General features: G+C 33.9%; 1 protein-coding gene across 1 annotated transcript in view; it reads left to right on the forward strand.

The window, feature by feature from the left end:
• The window catches only part of LOC150104247 (uncharacterized), a 260,544-nt gene that overhangs the window by 196,139 nt on the left and 46,601 nt on the right, over positions 1 to 17,804 (forward strand). The window contains exons 11-12 of the mRNA XM_090396434.1: positions 2,485 to 2,628; positions 6,180 to 6,221. Coding sequence (XP_090252560.1) covers positions 2,485 to 2,628; positions 6,180 to 6,221 — 186 coding nt within the window. The remainder of the gene's footprint in view (positions 1 to 2,484; positions 2,629 to 6,179; positions 6,222 to 17,804) is intronic.

The raw sequence follows: 17,804 nt of genomic DNA on the forward strand, positions 1-17,804 counted from the left end.
AATCAAAATTCTGAAATAGTTAGAGAATCATATACAGAATTGAAATTCCATATTTTATGGTGGCATACATTGTATTGCAAGTATTCTTCAGTATTTACAAAGCAAGACACAAGATGGTTGCAAATTATTTTCCCCAAGTCAGTAAAGATACTATACAAGGGTGTGCTGAAAAGTTGTGATAATCGCCATGAAGCAATTGTGCTAGAACCATGTCACCTACAGTATTCTACATATTCCACACAGTGTTACAGTGTTGCTGTTTCATTTGCAATCCTCTGTGGGAAAACGTATGGCCCTTTATTGCACAATATTCAGTCCTTAGCTGCAGTATGACTTCATCGTCTGTGGTAAATTTTGTTTCTTTAAATTTTAGAATAGGAAATAGTCAGATGGGGCCATGTCTGACAAATCTCTGCTCGGTTTTCCGTGGCATTTTTCCTTTGATACTTCAATTCCTTCAGAGCTATTGAATAAACTGCTGCTGTAACAGTTTCAACTTTTTTGAGGTACTTGGTAAAGATTACACCATTGATATCCCAAAAGACAATGGCAAGAGCCTTCCCTGCTGACTTTTGAGTTCGGAACTTCTTTGCCATGGAGATTTGTGTCTCCTCTTCATTGACTGTTGTTTGGCCTCTGGGTCATAGTGATGAAGCCATATTTCATAATCAGTCACAATACAAGCCAAAAAATGTGCATCTGATTTCTCAAAATGACCCCAAATCCCTTTAGATGACAGCACACGTTTTCTCTTTTGGTTAGCATTCAAACACATTTGGGACCCACTTCACTTGAGAACTTCTGCATGTCCAGATATTGGATATCCCCAGAGTCTTTGCAATGTTTTTGGCTGGTATTCATCTATCATCAAGGATCATGGCATGCACTGCATTGATGTTTTCAGGTGTGATCTTTGTGGAAAGTCTTCCTGACCTGAGGACATCTGTTGTCTCAGGATGCCCAGTTTTAAACTTGGCCACCCATCTGGCAACTGTTGGATATGCTGGGGCACAGTTCCCTCAAGTTTCACATAGTTTGATGAATCTCAGTTGTGGACTTTTCTTGTAGCACAAAAAACTTGATGATGACCCACACCTCTGTGTCTTTGAATTTCTTGAAGAAAAAAAAAAAAAGATCGAATTATTACAATTTGATGAAACATGAGAGTTAAAGGGTTTTAAGACATTTCTTTCTTGTGGTTATAACAGTTGCTTGTATCGTTTTTGTTCTAGGTGTTTATCCGAACTTTTCATTAATTATCATCTATTAATAGTCTCCCGGCTGTCATAAAACTTAAAAACAAAATTAAGAACAAAATTTCTCCAGTCTGTGTTCTCAAACTTCCATTACCCCTCTCTTGTTTTTCTCATTACTCCGATACCAAATGCTCTCTGTGCCAGCTGTCAATCACCCATCAAATTCCTCAGGAAGCATGCTCATTCCATGGAAATGGCAAGCAAGAAGTTGCATATAATGGCTGATATGTTGCTTCCGTTAGCATAAATAGAATGTTTTTACAATACACAACAAATATCTCAACACTCAGTAGTTTTAAATTACAATGAAGAAAAAGAAAATAACACAACTATCAGGATCTAGTAAGCACATCAATTTTCAAATAGTTTACATTTCATTTTGATATAATATCAATAATGGGCACATCTCAAGTACTGATATATATGTGTTATGAAGCCAGAACTAATGATATATTAAATAGAGAAATAGTTGTTAATTTTGATTATTTTTATACTATATCTCAGTATAGTAGCACCACCTGGCATATAATCTAAAAGGGTGTTTTCTGCTATTAATCAAATATTACCAAAATTAAACCCATGTTAAATGACGACACTATTTATTGCTTATTCCTTAAGAGCTCATTTCATTCAAACAGGTAATGTGGTTGCTTACACATAACAAAATTGGCAGTATCTCAGGCTCTTTAAAAAAAAAAAAAAAATAAAAATAAATAATTTTCTTGTCATATTTATTATTGTAATAAATGTTTAGTTTAAAATACTAATTCAAGTAATTGTTTTTACTCATTTTATTGCATCTAATTGTCATTAAAATTTATTGAGAAAAATGTTTGCTTTTGGAATACTGGTATCCCTCCTATAGCAAAATATCAATATCCAGAATTTAACCAGTATTGTGAGCCCTGACCTCTATATGGGTAGGTAGGTCTTCCATGATGAGTCAGGAGTACATGGAAATGCCAAATAATAATAGTAAAGTTTTAATTTTTTTTTTTTTTTTTAACCTGTTTATTTGTTTATAAGCAAATTATTTGCAGCATTGAGCATTTTACAATGATTTTTTACCATAATAGGATTTTCTGTTATTAAATTGAATTAAAGTTGAACATTTTCGACAATTATATTTAGGTGGGTAAAGAGTATTGCAGTGCACTCATAATTTTTCTATTCGTTGGAAGAGAACACCTTTTTGGTTAGCTCATTTCCTTTGAATTTTTATTTTCAGGGAACTTTTGTGTGATGTTGTACGAATCAAGTTGAAATGCTATGAAGTTTCAAAAATAAGAATACCTTCAGCAGAAGAATACTTGAAACAGTTTTTAGAAACTCAGGTCAAGCAACTGTGGCCAGTTGGTTGGATGCGATCTAGGTTAGTTTTTTTTTTTTTTTTTTTTTATAATGGAATCTATCAGTTATATATTCAATAGTATTATATAAGTTTTCCATTCTACTGCTACATGATGTTTAAGAGATTGATCATTACGACTGTGCAAAAAAGATTACAAAAAAATGCTTGTTAAAATTTTTATTATATCATCAATTCCTAATATGTAGTCTTGAAAGGACATAGAATACTATGATAGTATTGTATAACTAAGTTTACATAATTATTTATATGTAATCAGTAATTTTCTTCCAAGATAATCTGTTACTTGTCAGATCTCCAATATTATGAAATCTTAGATTTCAGTTTTCTAAGGCACTGCTGACATCTAAATCTTATCTTATGGGTCTTTTTTTCTGAAATCACACATTTTGCTAACCTCTCCTTTTCCATTGTGTATAAGTGAGTATGCCATCTAAGAGTAGCATTGCTCATGGATTCTTGAATTTATTGATTTTCATTCTTAATAGTTTGTTTTTCATGTGATTCTGCTTAATATGAGTGGTTCATCATTTTTCACATTTCTGCCTGTTGTTTGTAGTTTTATGTTTTTATTGCTGATTTTCATACAATATTCTTTATTCATAATGTGACCCATGTACTTGGGTGGTCTGAAAAGTTCTCAGCCTAACAATGAAAAAACAAATTTATAATTTCAAAAAAAAATTTTTTTTTAACGTAATCTTCCTTAAGACTAATACATTTATTCCAGCGATCCTCAGTGCCATTATCCCATCCCTGTAGTGGTTCTCAGTAAGATCTGCAAAATACTCCTCTACAGCTGCAATCACCTCTTGATTTGAAGAAAAACGCTGACCAGCAAGGAAGAGTTTTAGTTTTGAGGAGAGATAAAAGTCAGAGGAAGCCAAATCTGGGTAATTGGGTGGATGTTCCAACAATTCATAGTGCAGATCCTTTAATTTTCTCATTGCCAAAACACCTTTGTGGACAAGTGCATTGTCCTGATGAAAGATGATTTTTTTTTCTTCTGCAAACTGGGTCTTTTCTCAGGAATTTTTTCATCTAGTCTGGTTAAAAGATCGGAATAATATTCCCCAGTTATTGTTTTACCCTTTTCAAGATAATTAATAAACAAAATGCCTTTAGCATCCCAAAACACCGATGCCATGACCTTGTCTTCTTTGGTGCTGAACAACTGGCTTCTGTCCATTGTTTTGACTGCTGTTTGGATTCTGGTGTGTACTGGTGAATTCAAGTCTCATCCACAGTAATAAATCGATGCACAAAAAATCAGTTTTATTCTTGTTTAAACGCTCCAAACACTGTTCAGAGATTTTCATGCGAGTGCATTTTTGATCTGCTGTGATCAAGCGTGGCTCCCATCTTGCTCAAAGCTTTTTCATTTGCAATTCTTCATGCAAAATATATCCTACACATTCTTTTGAAATGCCTATCGTCTCAGCAGTTTCATGCACTTTGACTTGCCGGCCATCCAATGCCATATCATGCACTTGATCAATGATTTTTGGTGGTGTTACACTTTTTGGATTGCCTTCACGCGGATCATCTTCAAGGGTGGTATGGCCATGTTTAAACTCTGCAGCCCATTTCTTAATTGTCAAAAACAAAGGAGAAGAGTGCCCATAAACTTTTATGAACTTTGAATGAATTTCTTTTGGTGTTTAACCTTCTTTTTACAAAGAATTTTATAACCGCACAATACTCAATTTTATTCATTTCAAGGGATAAAGACAAGACTTTGACTTCCGACAACTGTATTAAAAAAAACTACTTGATAGAATTACTTGCAATTTCACATGGATGCTTATGAGACAGATGTACCAACTTAGAAAAAAAAAAAATCTTGCCGACAGTGTTTCCATTTATGGTCGAGACCGAGAACTTTTCAGATCACCCAGGTAAGTGGCAGATAATAGTGTCGATAGTAGTTTGTTGACAGACTTGTTCACAATAACATTTTTGTTTGCATACATGTTACCTAGAACATAGTCATTTCTGTAATTCTCATATTCAGTTATATTCACTTTTTATGGATGGATACTATTGAGAGCTCCAATCAAGTCATCTAGAATTCAACCTTCCCACCAGGCATTCTGAATTATGCAATTGTAGCCACTGTAAAACTTACATATTTCACTATTTGAGTATTTCTGGTTAAATATTAAGCACTCCAGCTTCCTTTCCACATTTCAGGTTTCTTGATTGTAATTTCTTTTGAACAAATTCTATTGCTTTTCTCTTATTGCATACTTCAACCATCCAGAATATTCTTAACATCAATTTTTGTTACTTTTGTCATCTTTGACCTCTTTCCTCCATTTCTAAATGTTTTGAATAGCATCCAGAACATTTTTCCACTTCCCTGATATTTATGTTCTGCAATTTTCCAATTTCTTTTGATTAGTTACTTTTACAGTTAGCTTTCATGCTTTATTCTCTAAAGGACCATGCTGACTTCTTATCTTGAATTTTTGACCATCTCTTTGACTTCTTGCACCCGCAGTTAAGTTCTTATAGTTTTTCTTTCTTGCAGTCAACTTCATATGCCTTCCTGGCTCAATGTTTACATCAGATTTTGTTATTGGATCTCTTTTTGGTTCTTGTTTTACTGTCATTTTTTCTCTAATAGAGTATTTCACTCTATGCTTTGTTTCTGAATACTTCTATTTTGATTATCTTGAAAACTTTTAAATATAAATTTTCCTTTTCAGTATGATATTCATTTTTGTTCTGAACAAAACTAAGTTCTGACAACTTTCTTTTTCAGATCCCTGTGTGTTCTTATCCTAATACATCCAATAACACTGATCTTATGTCATATGTGTTAACTCTGGGTTAATTTTTGTACATCTTTATGTTCAGATCTAGTGTTAGTAATGAATAGGCCATATTCTGAACAGAAATCCAGTACATAGCATTATTAATAATTTTTCCTTTTTTTCCTCCAAGTTTTCCTGAAACATTTCCATATATCTAAAATTCATTTCATACACTGTTCAAGTCTCCATCGAGAGTGAGCATTTCCTTTTTCTTTACACTAGCTGTACTCTCCATTGGCTCAGATTCCTCTAATTCCTTACTACAATTCTCTATGACCATATGTATAAAAAAAAGTATCAGATTTCCCATTTTGAAATTTGGTCACATCATTCTGCATGAAATTTTTTCTTCTTGATTAGTTTTCAGATCTTTCCTGTGTTTGTCTTCTTTGTCTTGGTAGTACCAATTATGTCAACATAGTAATTTGTAATTCATCTATTATCTTTCAGGTTGTTCTAAGTTGCGGGCTTATCACGGTTCATCCTAGTTAACAGGGCATTGTCCTAGCCAGCATGACATTTCATCTTGTTATGCCATCGTATTTGTAGTTTAAAGCAATACAGAATACAATTCAGTGAGCCCAAATTGCCAGCTCATTTGTTAAGTATTCCTTAGAGGCTATGGTGGAGTAAGCTGTACGACTGAATTAACTTCTTCGTAGACATTTTTAAGACATTCTTTATGAATTTTTATCGGTTTTGCATTGTTCTAATTTTTTCACTCTTTTATTGCAGAATTCTCTTTAAGGAAAGTTACTGTGCTCATTGTTATTTAACGTAAGTATCATTCATGACACAGATTTTCTGATATTTGATTTTTTTGTAATATATTTTCCCATTTAAAATTTACTAAAACATTATTTATTGTATATTAAAATTACAATATTAAAATATTGTAATTTTAATATACAATATTAAAATTAAAATTTTATTTTAATTTTAATATTGTATTAGAATTATTTAAATTCTAATACAATATTAAAATTAAAATTTTAATTTTAATTTTAATATTGTATTAGAATATTAAAATTAAGTATTAAAATTATTTCTTAAAATAACTTCATCATTGTATGTCTTGTATTTTTATTTTATCTTATTTTTTCCTGATTTTAAGAATCTAAATGAAAATATTATATCCTGCTCATGCATCTGCCATGCACAGGTGAACAAGGGTATGAAAATATTTGGTATTTGTCTTTTATTGTGCAGAGAGAGAGAGTTGGTTAGTTATATCAGTTGTAGTTATTTCATTGTAATTTGAAATCAAATGAAAGATAAATTGGATTTGACTCTACTTTCAATAATTCATTCAACTCAAACAAAGGAACGTCAATGTAAGAACAAAGCTATTGTTTCGCCCCACCCCCCTTCCCACACACACACATATACACTGTAGCTGATTATTATTATTTTAGCCTTCCAGGGAGGTCATACATCACCCACACCAGCTGTTATAACTTCTCTTAAGCTCATTCACAATAGTTGCACTGAACACTTTAAACCATTCCATTTACTGGCTGCTGTGTGAAAGAAAAATTCAGTTCTTACACCTTTCTTAACAACACACAAATTTATCTTCCATGAATTCTCCATGTCCTCTCCCTACCTTCCATATAATGAAAAATTTCATCAAATTATATCCTATAAAACCATTCAACAGTTTATAGACCTTTATCATATCACTCTTCTTTTTTTCTGCTTTCCAGGGTTTGTAGTCTGCATCCTCTCAATCTGTCTCATAATCTACATTCTATAATCCCTGTAATCTTTTTAACTCTTCTTTTACCCCTTTTTCACAGTCTCTTTATCCTCTCTTAAACGAAATTCGCACACACTAGTCCAGGTGCATCATATCAAGGCCTTGTAAAGATGCAAAATGACTTCCTTATATGTCAATATAAGGAAGTCATAAGAAAGATAATTGCAATGTTGAAATATATTTCAACATTGCAATTATCTTCTGAGTCATATATGCAATTTTTGATATGTGACCTTTGAACTTTAAATTCTTATCCACCATAACTCTAAGATTCCTAGCCTCATCAGTTTCTTGTAGCATGACTCTGCCAGTATAATATTCTGTTGGAAATATCATCACGCTAAAGTACTAACTTTACTAACATTGAAATAACAGCCGTTATCATTTATCCACGTTTCTGGCCTGTTCAAATCATTCCGTAAGTGCTAGATATTGGTAGCATCCTTTATTGCCCTTCCTATCTTTACATCATCAGCATACAGTTGAATATGTCCTGTCAGTCCTTCCCAATATCATTGATGTATAGATAGAACAACAGTGGTCCAAAGACTGATCTCTGGAGTACACTACTGGCCTCTATAAATATTGCAGATTTGCACCCACTGTATACAGTTTTCTGATACCTATCTTATCAGCAATCCGCTTATCCAAATCAAGAGTTTATATTCTAGTCCCATATTCTGTTTATGCAACATCCTTTCATGTGATATTCTATCAAATGCCTTAGCAAAGTCCAACAGTATCACATCATATCGATTCCCTTTATCCAACTCATCTGTAAAATTGTTATAAAATATGATCAAATTGCTAAAACACATGACTTCCCTTTAGTAAAATCATGCTGTTCCTTGCAGAGTATAGCTTGTCTGTTAGCCCATTTCTGTATACAATTTCTTACCAACTAAAATCTTCATCACATCCCAGAGATATTGATAGGTAAACAGTTACTCATTGGTTTGTGCACCACCCCTGTATAACAGAACTATCATATGTTCTTTCCATTCCGGTGGTTTATTTCCTGAGCTGAGACTTATACAAACATGTCAAGGTCCAAGCCATTTAACCTGAAGATTCCTTTAGCACACATGCTGATATCACATTTGGCCAATTGCTGAATTGATATCCAGATTATGCAACAGTTCTTCAAATTCATTCTCATGTATGCCTCTATCATCCAATGTTGGAAATTAAATTAAAAATGCTAAGAAATTATATTGTTTAATCCTTTATCCAAGTGTAAGCAAATAAAGTTTGCAGGTGAATTTTTTTTTTTTTTTTACATGACTAGACTACTTGTATATAGAAGCTAATCATTTCACATTCTTTGCCATACTATCCATAATATGACACATGCAAACTTTTTCTTTTAAGGTTACACAGTGATCAGCATTCATATTTACAAATTTAGGGACACAAAACACACTTGTCGAAATGATTATTTTACTTATTATTAATAAAATAACACTTGATGTTTCGACCCCTGTATTGAGGTCATCATCAGAAAGATACATATGTATAGGAAACCAAGCTACATGCTCTTGCACTCTATAAAAGTAAATTAAATCTATCCTGTTAAATTAATCTTTTTCTTAGCCTGACCTCTAGCGATAAAAAAAAAATATATATATATAAATAATTAATGAATAAAAAACTACAATAAACGCTGCTAAAGTCCTCCTGTACTAAGATTCTTCTGGATTTGTACAGTTCAGATTGTTATACTAAGATTTTCTTTTGGGCGTGTACATTTCAAGTTGCTATTGAATGTTAGGGGGAAAAAACACTTCACCAAGTCTTCTTGTAGTGGGATTTTTCTCTGGCTTGTTCTGGTTGCTATAATGGTTGCAAATGGGCCCTCCACATTCTTGGAATGGTTAGGCCATCATTTTTGTTCAGATTTGGATTATGTTTGAGCATTTCACGTGCTTCTTTAAATTTTCTCTCAAACCAGGTTTTGGTGTGGTGTAGGGACTAGGTACCTTTCCAATCAATTCTGTGGCATGTTTGGAGTGCGTGGTCAGAAAGGCCGGTTTTTCCAAAATGGAGGTATTTATTATATAATAAATTTATACTTAAATATAAAGAGCCAACACTTCGGCGATGTAATGTTATTTAAATTAAGGGAATATTAAATCCCACATTGTTTCAAAACTGAATAAGAAACTCAAAGATCAGAATCAAAGAGTTTCATGCCGAATATAGTAAACTATAAAACTAGCGTAAGCTAAAGCACTTAGTACAAACTAGGGCAACTCGTAGCAAAGGTGGGTAAAGATCTGATCACTATTCTTGGTATTTCCCATAATGTAAAACACATCTCCTAGGAGATGTATGATGTTATACATCATGGTGGGAAGTCACTACCCAGACCGGTTTCAACCTTTATTGAGGTCTCATCAGTGAGTAGGTAGACCAAATTAATACTAAGGGTATAGCGAAAAGAACTTATACTTTGTTATATGAGTTGTCAAAAAGGTGCACCCATTAAATTACTTAAATATAAAGAGCCAATAGGCTTCACTTCGGTGATGTAACATTATTTAAATTAAGGGGATGTTAAATCCCACATTGTTTCAATACCGAATAAGAAACTCAAAGATCGGAATCAAAGAGTTTCATGCCGAATATAGTAAACTATAAAAGTATCAGCGAATACTAGCGTAAGCTAAAGCACGTAGTACAAACTAGGGCAACTCGTAGCAAAGTGAAACCTATTGGCTCTTTATATTTAAGTAATTTAATGGGTACACCTTTTTGACAACTCGTATAGCAAAGTATATAAGTTCTTTTCAATCTTCCCTTTCTGTAACTAGTGATTCGTATACAGGAGTCAGATTTTTTATTCCAGAAACAGAACATAGAAAACATGAATGTAATAAAATAAAAATAATATATATATATTTTTATTTTATTTTTAAATTGAATGACTAGAAACCGAGAAAACAAAGTTTAATAGCACAACTAGTTTCAGCTTCTATCAGTCTTCTTCAAGTGCACATTAAAAAGAAATAACCAGTAAAAACACAGAGGAAATAACTATAAACACCACGAAAAGTTAGTGTATCTATAATTTGGTCTAGCTACTCACTGATGAGACCTCAATAAAGGTCGAAACCGGTCTGGGTAGTGACCTCCCACCATAATGTATAACATCATACATCTCCTAGGAGATGTGTTTTACATTATGGGAAGTACTAAGAATAGTGATCAGAGCTTTACCCACCTTTGCTACGAGTTGCCCTAGTTTGTACTACGTGTTTTAGCTTACGCTAGTATTCGCTGATACTTTTATAGTTTACTATATTCGGTTTTGAAACAATGTGGGATTTAAATTATTAAAATTGAGGGGATATTAAATCCCACATTGTTTCAAAACTGATTTTGAAACAGCAACTAACAAAACCTTTTTGTTAATTACTGTTGTTACTTTTTTATAAAAGGCAAGCAAATTACTGAAACAAGAATACCCATTAACAAATCCATACTGACCTGCACGGATATTATCCTCTAAGTTTGAAATTAAGCATTGGTAGTCAAGTCAATATAGAAACAGAAAAGAAAAGTTGTTCTTGATAGGCTCCACATAGGTCACAGTCATCTTACATATTCATATTTACTGAGGGCTGATGACCCAACCACGTGTGAACAATGTAACACTATCTCACCATCATGTTTTGGTGGAGTACTAGCACTTCACTACAGAAAGGGATGATTTTTTACTAATCTGGCTTAGCCATATACACTCAGACAGATCTTATCAAATTGGACAAATTTCATCAAGTTTTTAACTTTTTAAAAAATAATTAATTTACACATCATCGTACAGGATATGATAGTACTACATGACAAATTTACATCATTACTAACTTCCTATCTTCAATTTTCCTCCAAATCAGTCTGTTACTTGTCAAGACTCCAACATTATCAGATCTTATATTTCTATCGTCTAAGGCACTTTGTACCATATCAATCCACCTATATCTTGTTCTTCCTCTGGGTTGTTTTCCTGTCAACCTGGCAGAGAACACTTGTTTTGCTAATCTTTCCTCGCCCATTCTGTTTAAGTGACCATACCACCTGAGATTAACTCTGCTAATGCATTCCTGGATGATGACAGTGTCAAGTTCTTTCCTAATATCCTCATTTTTAATATATGATATTGCTATTGATGCCATCTGTTCACACCTCTAATCTTTCTCAGGACTCTCATATCTACGGTCTCTAGTCTTTGGTCAAGTGTTTTACTTCTGACCCAGCTCTCAGATCCATAAGTTAGAACTGATTTAAACACTGTCTTGTATACATCTAATTTAGTGTTCCAACTAATTTCTCTCTTATTCCATATGAATTTATTCATTTGACTTCCTACCATACAGCTTTGTTGATTCTGTTGTCTATTTCAATATTTAATTTACCATCCTGACTAAAAATCATGCCTAAGTAGCTAAAATGTTTTACTTGTTCCACAGGTTCCCCATTCACAACACAGTTGACATTTTCAACAATTCTACCTATTTTCATTGTCTTTGTCTTTTTAATGCTGACCTTCATACAAAATCTATTACAACAGTTATTCAGTTTAGTCAGGGAATCTTGCAAACTTGTAGCAGATTTATTTAGAAGTATAACATCGTCTGCATAAAGCAAAGAGCAGACATTAACATCTCCAATTCTGATATCATGTTTAATACCACTTTTCTTCATAATGTGATCCATATAGATAAATGAATAACAGACGGGATAATGTACATCCTTGTCTCACACCAGATTTAACATTAAACCATCTTCCTCTGCTTCCCTTCAATTCTAACTGCTGACTTACAACTCAAATAAAGACTAAGTATTGCTTGATATAATGCTCCATTGACACCATATAACTGTAGCGTATTGAATAGCCTCTCTCTCTCTCTCTCTTGGCACCTTGTCATATGCCTTTTCCAGATCAACAATACTTAAATACAGATCTTTGTTATCTTCCCATGCTTTCTCAACTATCTGTCATAAAGTGAAGATCTGATCCTGACAGCTTCTATTTGGCATGAATCCAGCTTGTTCTTCACCAAGCTTTTCTTCCACAATTCTTCTCAACCTTTTCTCAAGTATACTTGCATAGATCTTGCCAGGAACACTCAGTAGGGAAATACCTCTGTAATTCTCACATTAAGTTTTATTTCTCTTTTTATATATGAGTACTATTAGAGCTCTACTCCAATCATCGGGAATTCGTCCCTCTGTCCAGGCTTTCTGAACTATGCAGTGCAGCCACTGTAAGACTTTCATACCACCATACTTCAGCATTTCTGGTTGAATATCGTTTACTCCTGCTGCCTTTCCACATTTCAAACCTTTTGATGGCTTTCTCTACTTCAAGTATGGATATGTATTCCTGACTGTATGCCTGTTGAGTTTTTCTTACCACTGTGCTATCACTGCTTGTTTCATTTAGCAATTTTTCGAAGTAATTGCTCCATACTTCAAGGATATCTTTTTCTTCCATTTTCATGTCACCTTTATCATCTCTAACTCCTTTTACAGCACTCTTTCCTGCATTTCTAAGCTTCTTCAGCAACCTCCAGAATATCTTACCACCTTCTTGATATTTATTTTCTATGTTCTTGCCAAAATCCTCCCATGACTTTTGTTTAGCTAGTTCACTTTCTTACATTGCTCTCTGTATTTTCTAAGAGCACAAGCTGACTTACTTGCCAGGAACTTTTGATATGTTTTCTTCTTTTCCTTCACTGCCTCTTTTACTTCTTGTGTCCACCATGGAGTTCTGATTTTTCTATCCTTGCAGACAACTTCACTACATGCCTCTCTGGCTGAATCAGGCAGGGTTTTTTTCAAGGCTTGCCACTTAATCTCCAAGGTTAGGTTCCTGTTCTCAAACGCTTTCATTTTTTTTTCAATAATCTTTGTGTATTTTAGTCTACAGTTCACATCTGAGAGCTGCTCAACTTTTAATCGCTTTAAAACTTTCTTGCATGTTATTCTTTTCAATATGAAGTTCAATTTTATCCTGCTCAAGATTAAGTGATCACTTCCAATTTCAAATCCTGTGTACATTCTGGTGACCTGCACCAGGGAGAAAACATCACTATCAACAATAACATGGTCAATGAGACTTTTCTTATTCCTTGCTTTTCTTGTGAATTTGTGCACATTTTTATGTTGGAACATGGTGTTAGTAATAACCAGTCCATGTCCTGAGCAGAAATCCAACAGGTATTTGCCATTATTATTAGCTTTGCTCTTTTCTTCAAATTTTCCCAAAATATTTTTGTATGTCTGACAATCATTTCCTACTGTGCTATTTAGATCCCCAACAAGGACCAACTTTTCCTTTTTCATTGTGTCAGTTGCTTTTTCTAAAGCATCAAAACATTCCTCGACTTCTACCTTAGTGGAACCTTCTGTGGGACCATAGGCACAAATAATTCTCATTGTCCAATTCCCCATTCTGATATTAGCCCACATCACTCTACTTGAGACTGCCTGCCATTCAAAAGATTAGCCTCATATTTTGTGTTGAATACTATGGCTACTCCTTCTTTTCCTTGAATGTCATTTCCTGAATATAACATTTTGTATTTATTGCTCAGAAAGGGCTCACCAATTTTTGTCTTTTTTGTTTCAGTCACCCCTATTATGTCGATCTGGTACTTATCTAATTCCTCAGCTAGATCCATTTCTTTGCCATTCAGGCTTCTTATGTTGATAGTACTGATTTTTAATTCTGGTGATGTTGAGTAATATCTGAATGGTGATATTACTGAACAAATATCAAAATATCTGAATAGCAATAGATATATTGCTGTTCAGATTTGTTCCAGTAGCTGACTTTTCACTGTTCGCCCTGGTTCTCTGGCGAAAACAACGCGAGGGCCTTGTTTAACCGGGTGAAGCCCCAGCCTGCATGAAATTTTGTCATGTTGTACCATCATTTTGTATATTGGTTTAAGCCAATAAGAATACAATTTGGTCGGCTAAATCCCAAATTGCAGCCCATCCTCGTTCGTTCAGTATCCAGGTAGATACCCAACAGGGTGCGCCACGAGAAGGTGAGGATTGGACATTAGATCAGAAGCCCTGCTCGGTTTTCCACATTCCTTTAAAGGCTATGTGGAGGTCTCCTCTCAGTTATACAGCTTTGACCCTTAAGCACCCCTAATAATTTACACATTTGATTATAAATTCTCTTTATATGTAGGTACTAGTTTTCTTAACATAGTTTTTTATTATTTGCTTGTTTTTTGTACATAACATGCATGTCTGATTATTTATCTCATTATTACTATTTATTATTATTATCATTATTACAGTTTATTATTACCTTGAGTACTGCTGTAACCTTTTGCATGGTACAGTATAAAAGCCTTTAATCAACCCCTTTGCACCAATATATCCTTAACCAACCAATCTGCCATCATGTTTGTTGTGCTGTGTGACCCATAGGCATCCACGAAGGAGAATCCTGATAATCTTGTACTACTTTGGCAAGATGGGCAAATCCTGTGAATGCCCTGACCAGATCGTTCAGCTAGTGACCTTGCCTTCATCACATCACAGATCCTTGCCTTCAAGCATCTGTGGTGTTGCCATAAGTCTTCTGCCAGTGCAAATGTGTCAATGAGTCTTTCATCCTCAAGTTTATCTGGCACTGTCAAAAAACTCCAAGTACAGAAACCATGGCAACATCAACAAACAAAAAAAAAAAAAAAAAACACCACTCACTTACAAATGTTATGTTTTCAGAAGGGTTTTCAGGAGGTCTCATTAAGACATCTTCCCAAAATCAATCATAGATCAAGAAGCGACAGTTATAAGAATTTTCACATGCAGGTATAGGATCCTAATAGACACCAGGAATATCAGCCATATTTTTAACACTCTTAAACTCCCAACATCATCAGTAAAATTGCTTCGTTAAGTTTTATATTCCAATTGCTCTGCTTCAAATATCAGAAATATGGCCAAACATGCTCAAACTGTTTGTTGTGACTCTGCCATCTGTTCCTGACAGGACAGTGAAATGACCATAAGAACAAAGACTGCAAGTGTAAACACCCAATTTTTCTAATTATAAGGGAGAACATCCAGTCAACATTTGAGAATGCAAAAGGTTGAAGAATAAGAATAGATTCAAAAGATGAAGACAAAACAGAACATACCCTATCAGGAAGTAAAGAGGAAGTATATCTCATCAAGCCCAACATCAGCAGGAAATCCTCCTACTCTGAGTAGGAGGATTTATTTTTCAGGAATTAGGTAAACAGTAAAGAAAGTTTCAGAGGTGGAATTAACGTGTGTGGCCTTTCATACTTCAAAATTTCATCATCTTGAGAGGTATATGACTTAATTCCTGAAAATGTACCAGAAATGATTCTACGTATAAACCCTAGTTGGAAAAATAGATTATGCCACAAAGAATAAAAAACAAGCATCCAAATTCATTAATACATGGGATGGATATCTCTGCCCTATCCTCTGAAAAGAAAAATAAAACTATTAAAACACTTTAGTGACAGAGGAAAATTTGAAAATATTTTTCCTGGGGAAAAGTAGAGATTTGGCTGTCCTTAGTTACTCATCATCAACCTCATGTGGGGGGGGGGGGGATGTACATAGTATTAAGATAGTATTAGATCAAAAGAAAGTTTACATCATTGACTGTTATCCTCCAGATTAATCAGTTATTTGTCAGTGCTCCAATATTACCAGATCTTATGAAATAATAAATTACACGATAACCACAGTAATTAGTTTTAATGAGATAAAAGTACAGATATTTTGTACTGAAATTAACAGTACCTCATCAGTGTAGACAACAAGCAATTCAAAGGAATGGAATACTAAGTACATAACAGTTGGGGGATTACCAATTAAAATTGCTGCTGCATTCTAGAAATTAATATTAATAAATATTATTAAAATTATTCTTAAAAACTTTTTTTTGATGGTTACATAAGACAAGAATCTCCCAAACTTTTGGGGGAGAGAGACAATTATTCTGATTCATATTTGGGCAATGTAAAAGGGCTTCACAACTTTCTTTGAAAAGACGTTCATATTTAAATTTGCATCTATGGAGAAGACTAGCTTTATTCCACTGGATATTGTGTTTAGTGTCAATACTATGTTGTGGCAGACCAGACTTTTGAGGTTTCATGTATTCGATATAATACTGATGTTCATTAATTCTTTTTTCCACAGAACGGCCTGTCTGTCCAAAGTATGTTAGATTACATTCACAAGGTATCTGGTGAATGCCAGCTAATGATAGAGGTGCTAATCTTTTGTAGATGGCAACAGGTGAGCAATTTTGTTGATCAGAAAATATGTGGGAATAAGATGATACTTCTTCAAAATTTTACCAATCGGTTCTGAGATGCCAGAAATATAAGGGATTGGAACCCTGTAGTCTGTTGAAGAAGCCTGAGGTGCTGGAACATAGGAGTCAATTATCTGCTGAATTTGATTAGGGTTATAACCATTAAATTCCATTGTTTGATAGTGACAAGTTCTTGTTGTAAGCTTGAGTGAGAGGAGCACACTTTATGTGCTCTATTAATTAAAGACTTGATAATACCAATTTTTTGAGAGGTTTGATGAATGTATCTGCAGTAAAGGTAGGTTTTCGATAAACACTGGTTGATAATTACCAAAGGCTGTGCATGTAAGAAGGATGTCCAAGGATGGTCAACTACCATCCTTTTCTTTTTCCATGGTGAACTGAATACATGGGTGAAGGCTATTGATCTGTTGTAGGAAAGTAGTAAAGTTCCTCTTTGGAATGCAGCCAAATAGCAAAGACATCATCAACATAACGAAACCAAAGACAGGGTTGAAGATGAATGGATGAGAACAAGGTGTCTTCTAGATGGATCAAAAAATAGTTTGCCAAAGGTGGAGACAAAGGGCTACCCATGGCAGTACCTTCAACTTGTTTATAGATCTTGTTTTTCCAGCTGAAATATCCTGAATGTATAACAAATTCAAAAATCTTTGCACTGTTAATTTACTATATGATGATTTCCCTCCCGATATTGCAAAGATTTTTGAATTTGTTATAAAGAATGAAACAATGTCAAAGCTGACTAACAAGTCCGACTCTTGTATTTGAACATCCTTGATTTGTTTACGAAAATGTGTGGAATTTTTGATGAAAGATCTGGATTGTCCAGTATGGGCAGAAATTTTGCAATTCTATTAGTGGGAGAGTCGATATAATTCACGATGGGTCTTACTGTATACCCTTCTTTATGAATTTTTGGGAGGCCATATAAATGTTCTTCCAAAATGAGTACACAACTTGTCCACGATATTTTGATCCCAACTGACAACATCATCAAGCAGCTTATTTAATTGTTAATTTGAGTTTTTATAGGGTTATGATTAATTTTTTTGATAGGTGGAGGTATCTTGTAAAAGGCAGTCTACTTTTCTCTCATAGTCATCCTTATCCATTACCACTACCGCTTTTCCTTTATCAGCTTTCAAAATAGATATATTGCTATTTTTTCTTAATGAGGTTAGCACACGATTTTCGGCATTTGATAAATTACATGGAGGTAATTTGCTTTTAAAAAGTAGCAGCAACT

Source organism: Typopeltis vanoorti, chromosome 8 (genome assembly GCF_054136105.1).
Source record: "Typopeltis vanoorti isolate ZY-2024b chromosome 8, IOZ_Tvanoo_1.0, whole genome shotgun sequence".
In the NCBI taxonomy this organism is placed as follows: Eukaryota; Metazoa; Arthropoda; class Arachnida; order Uropygi; family Thelyphonidae; genus Typopeltis; species Typopeltis vanoorti.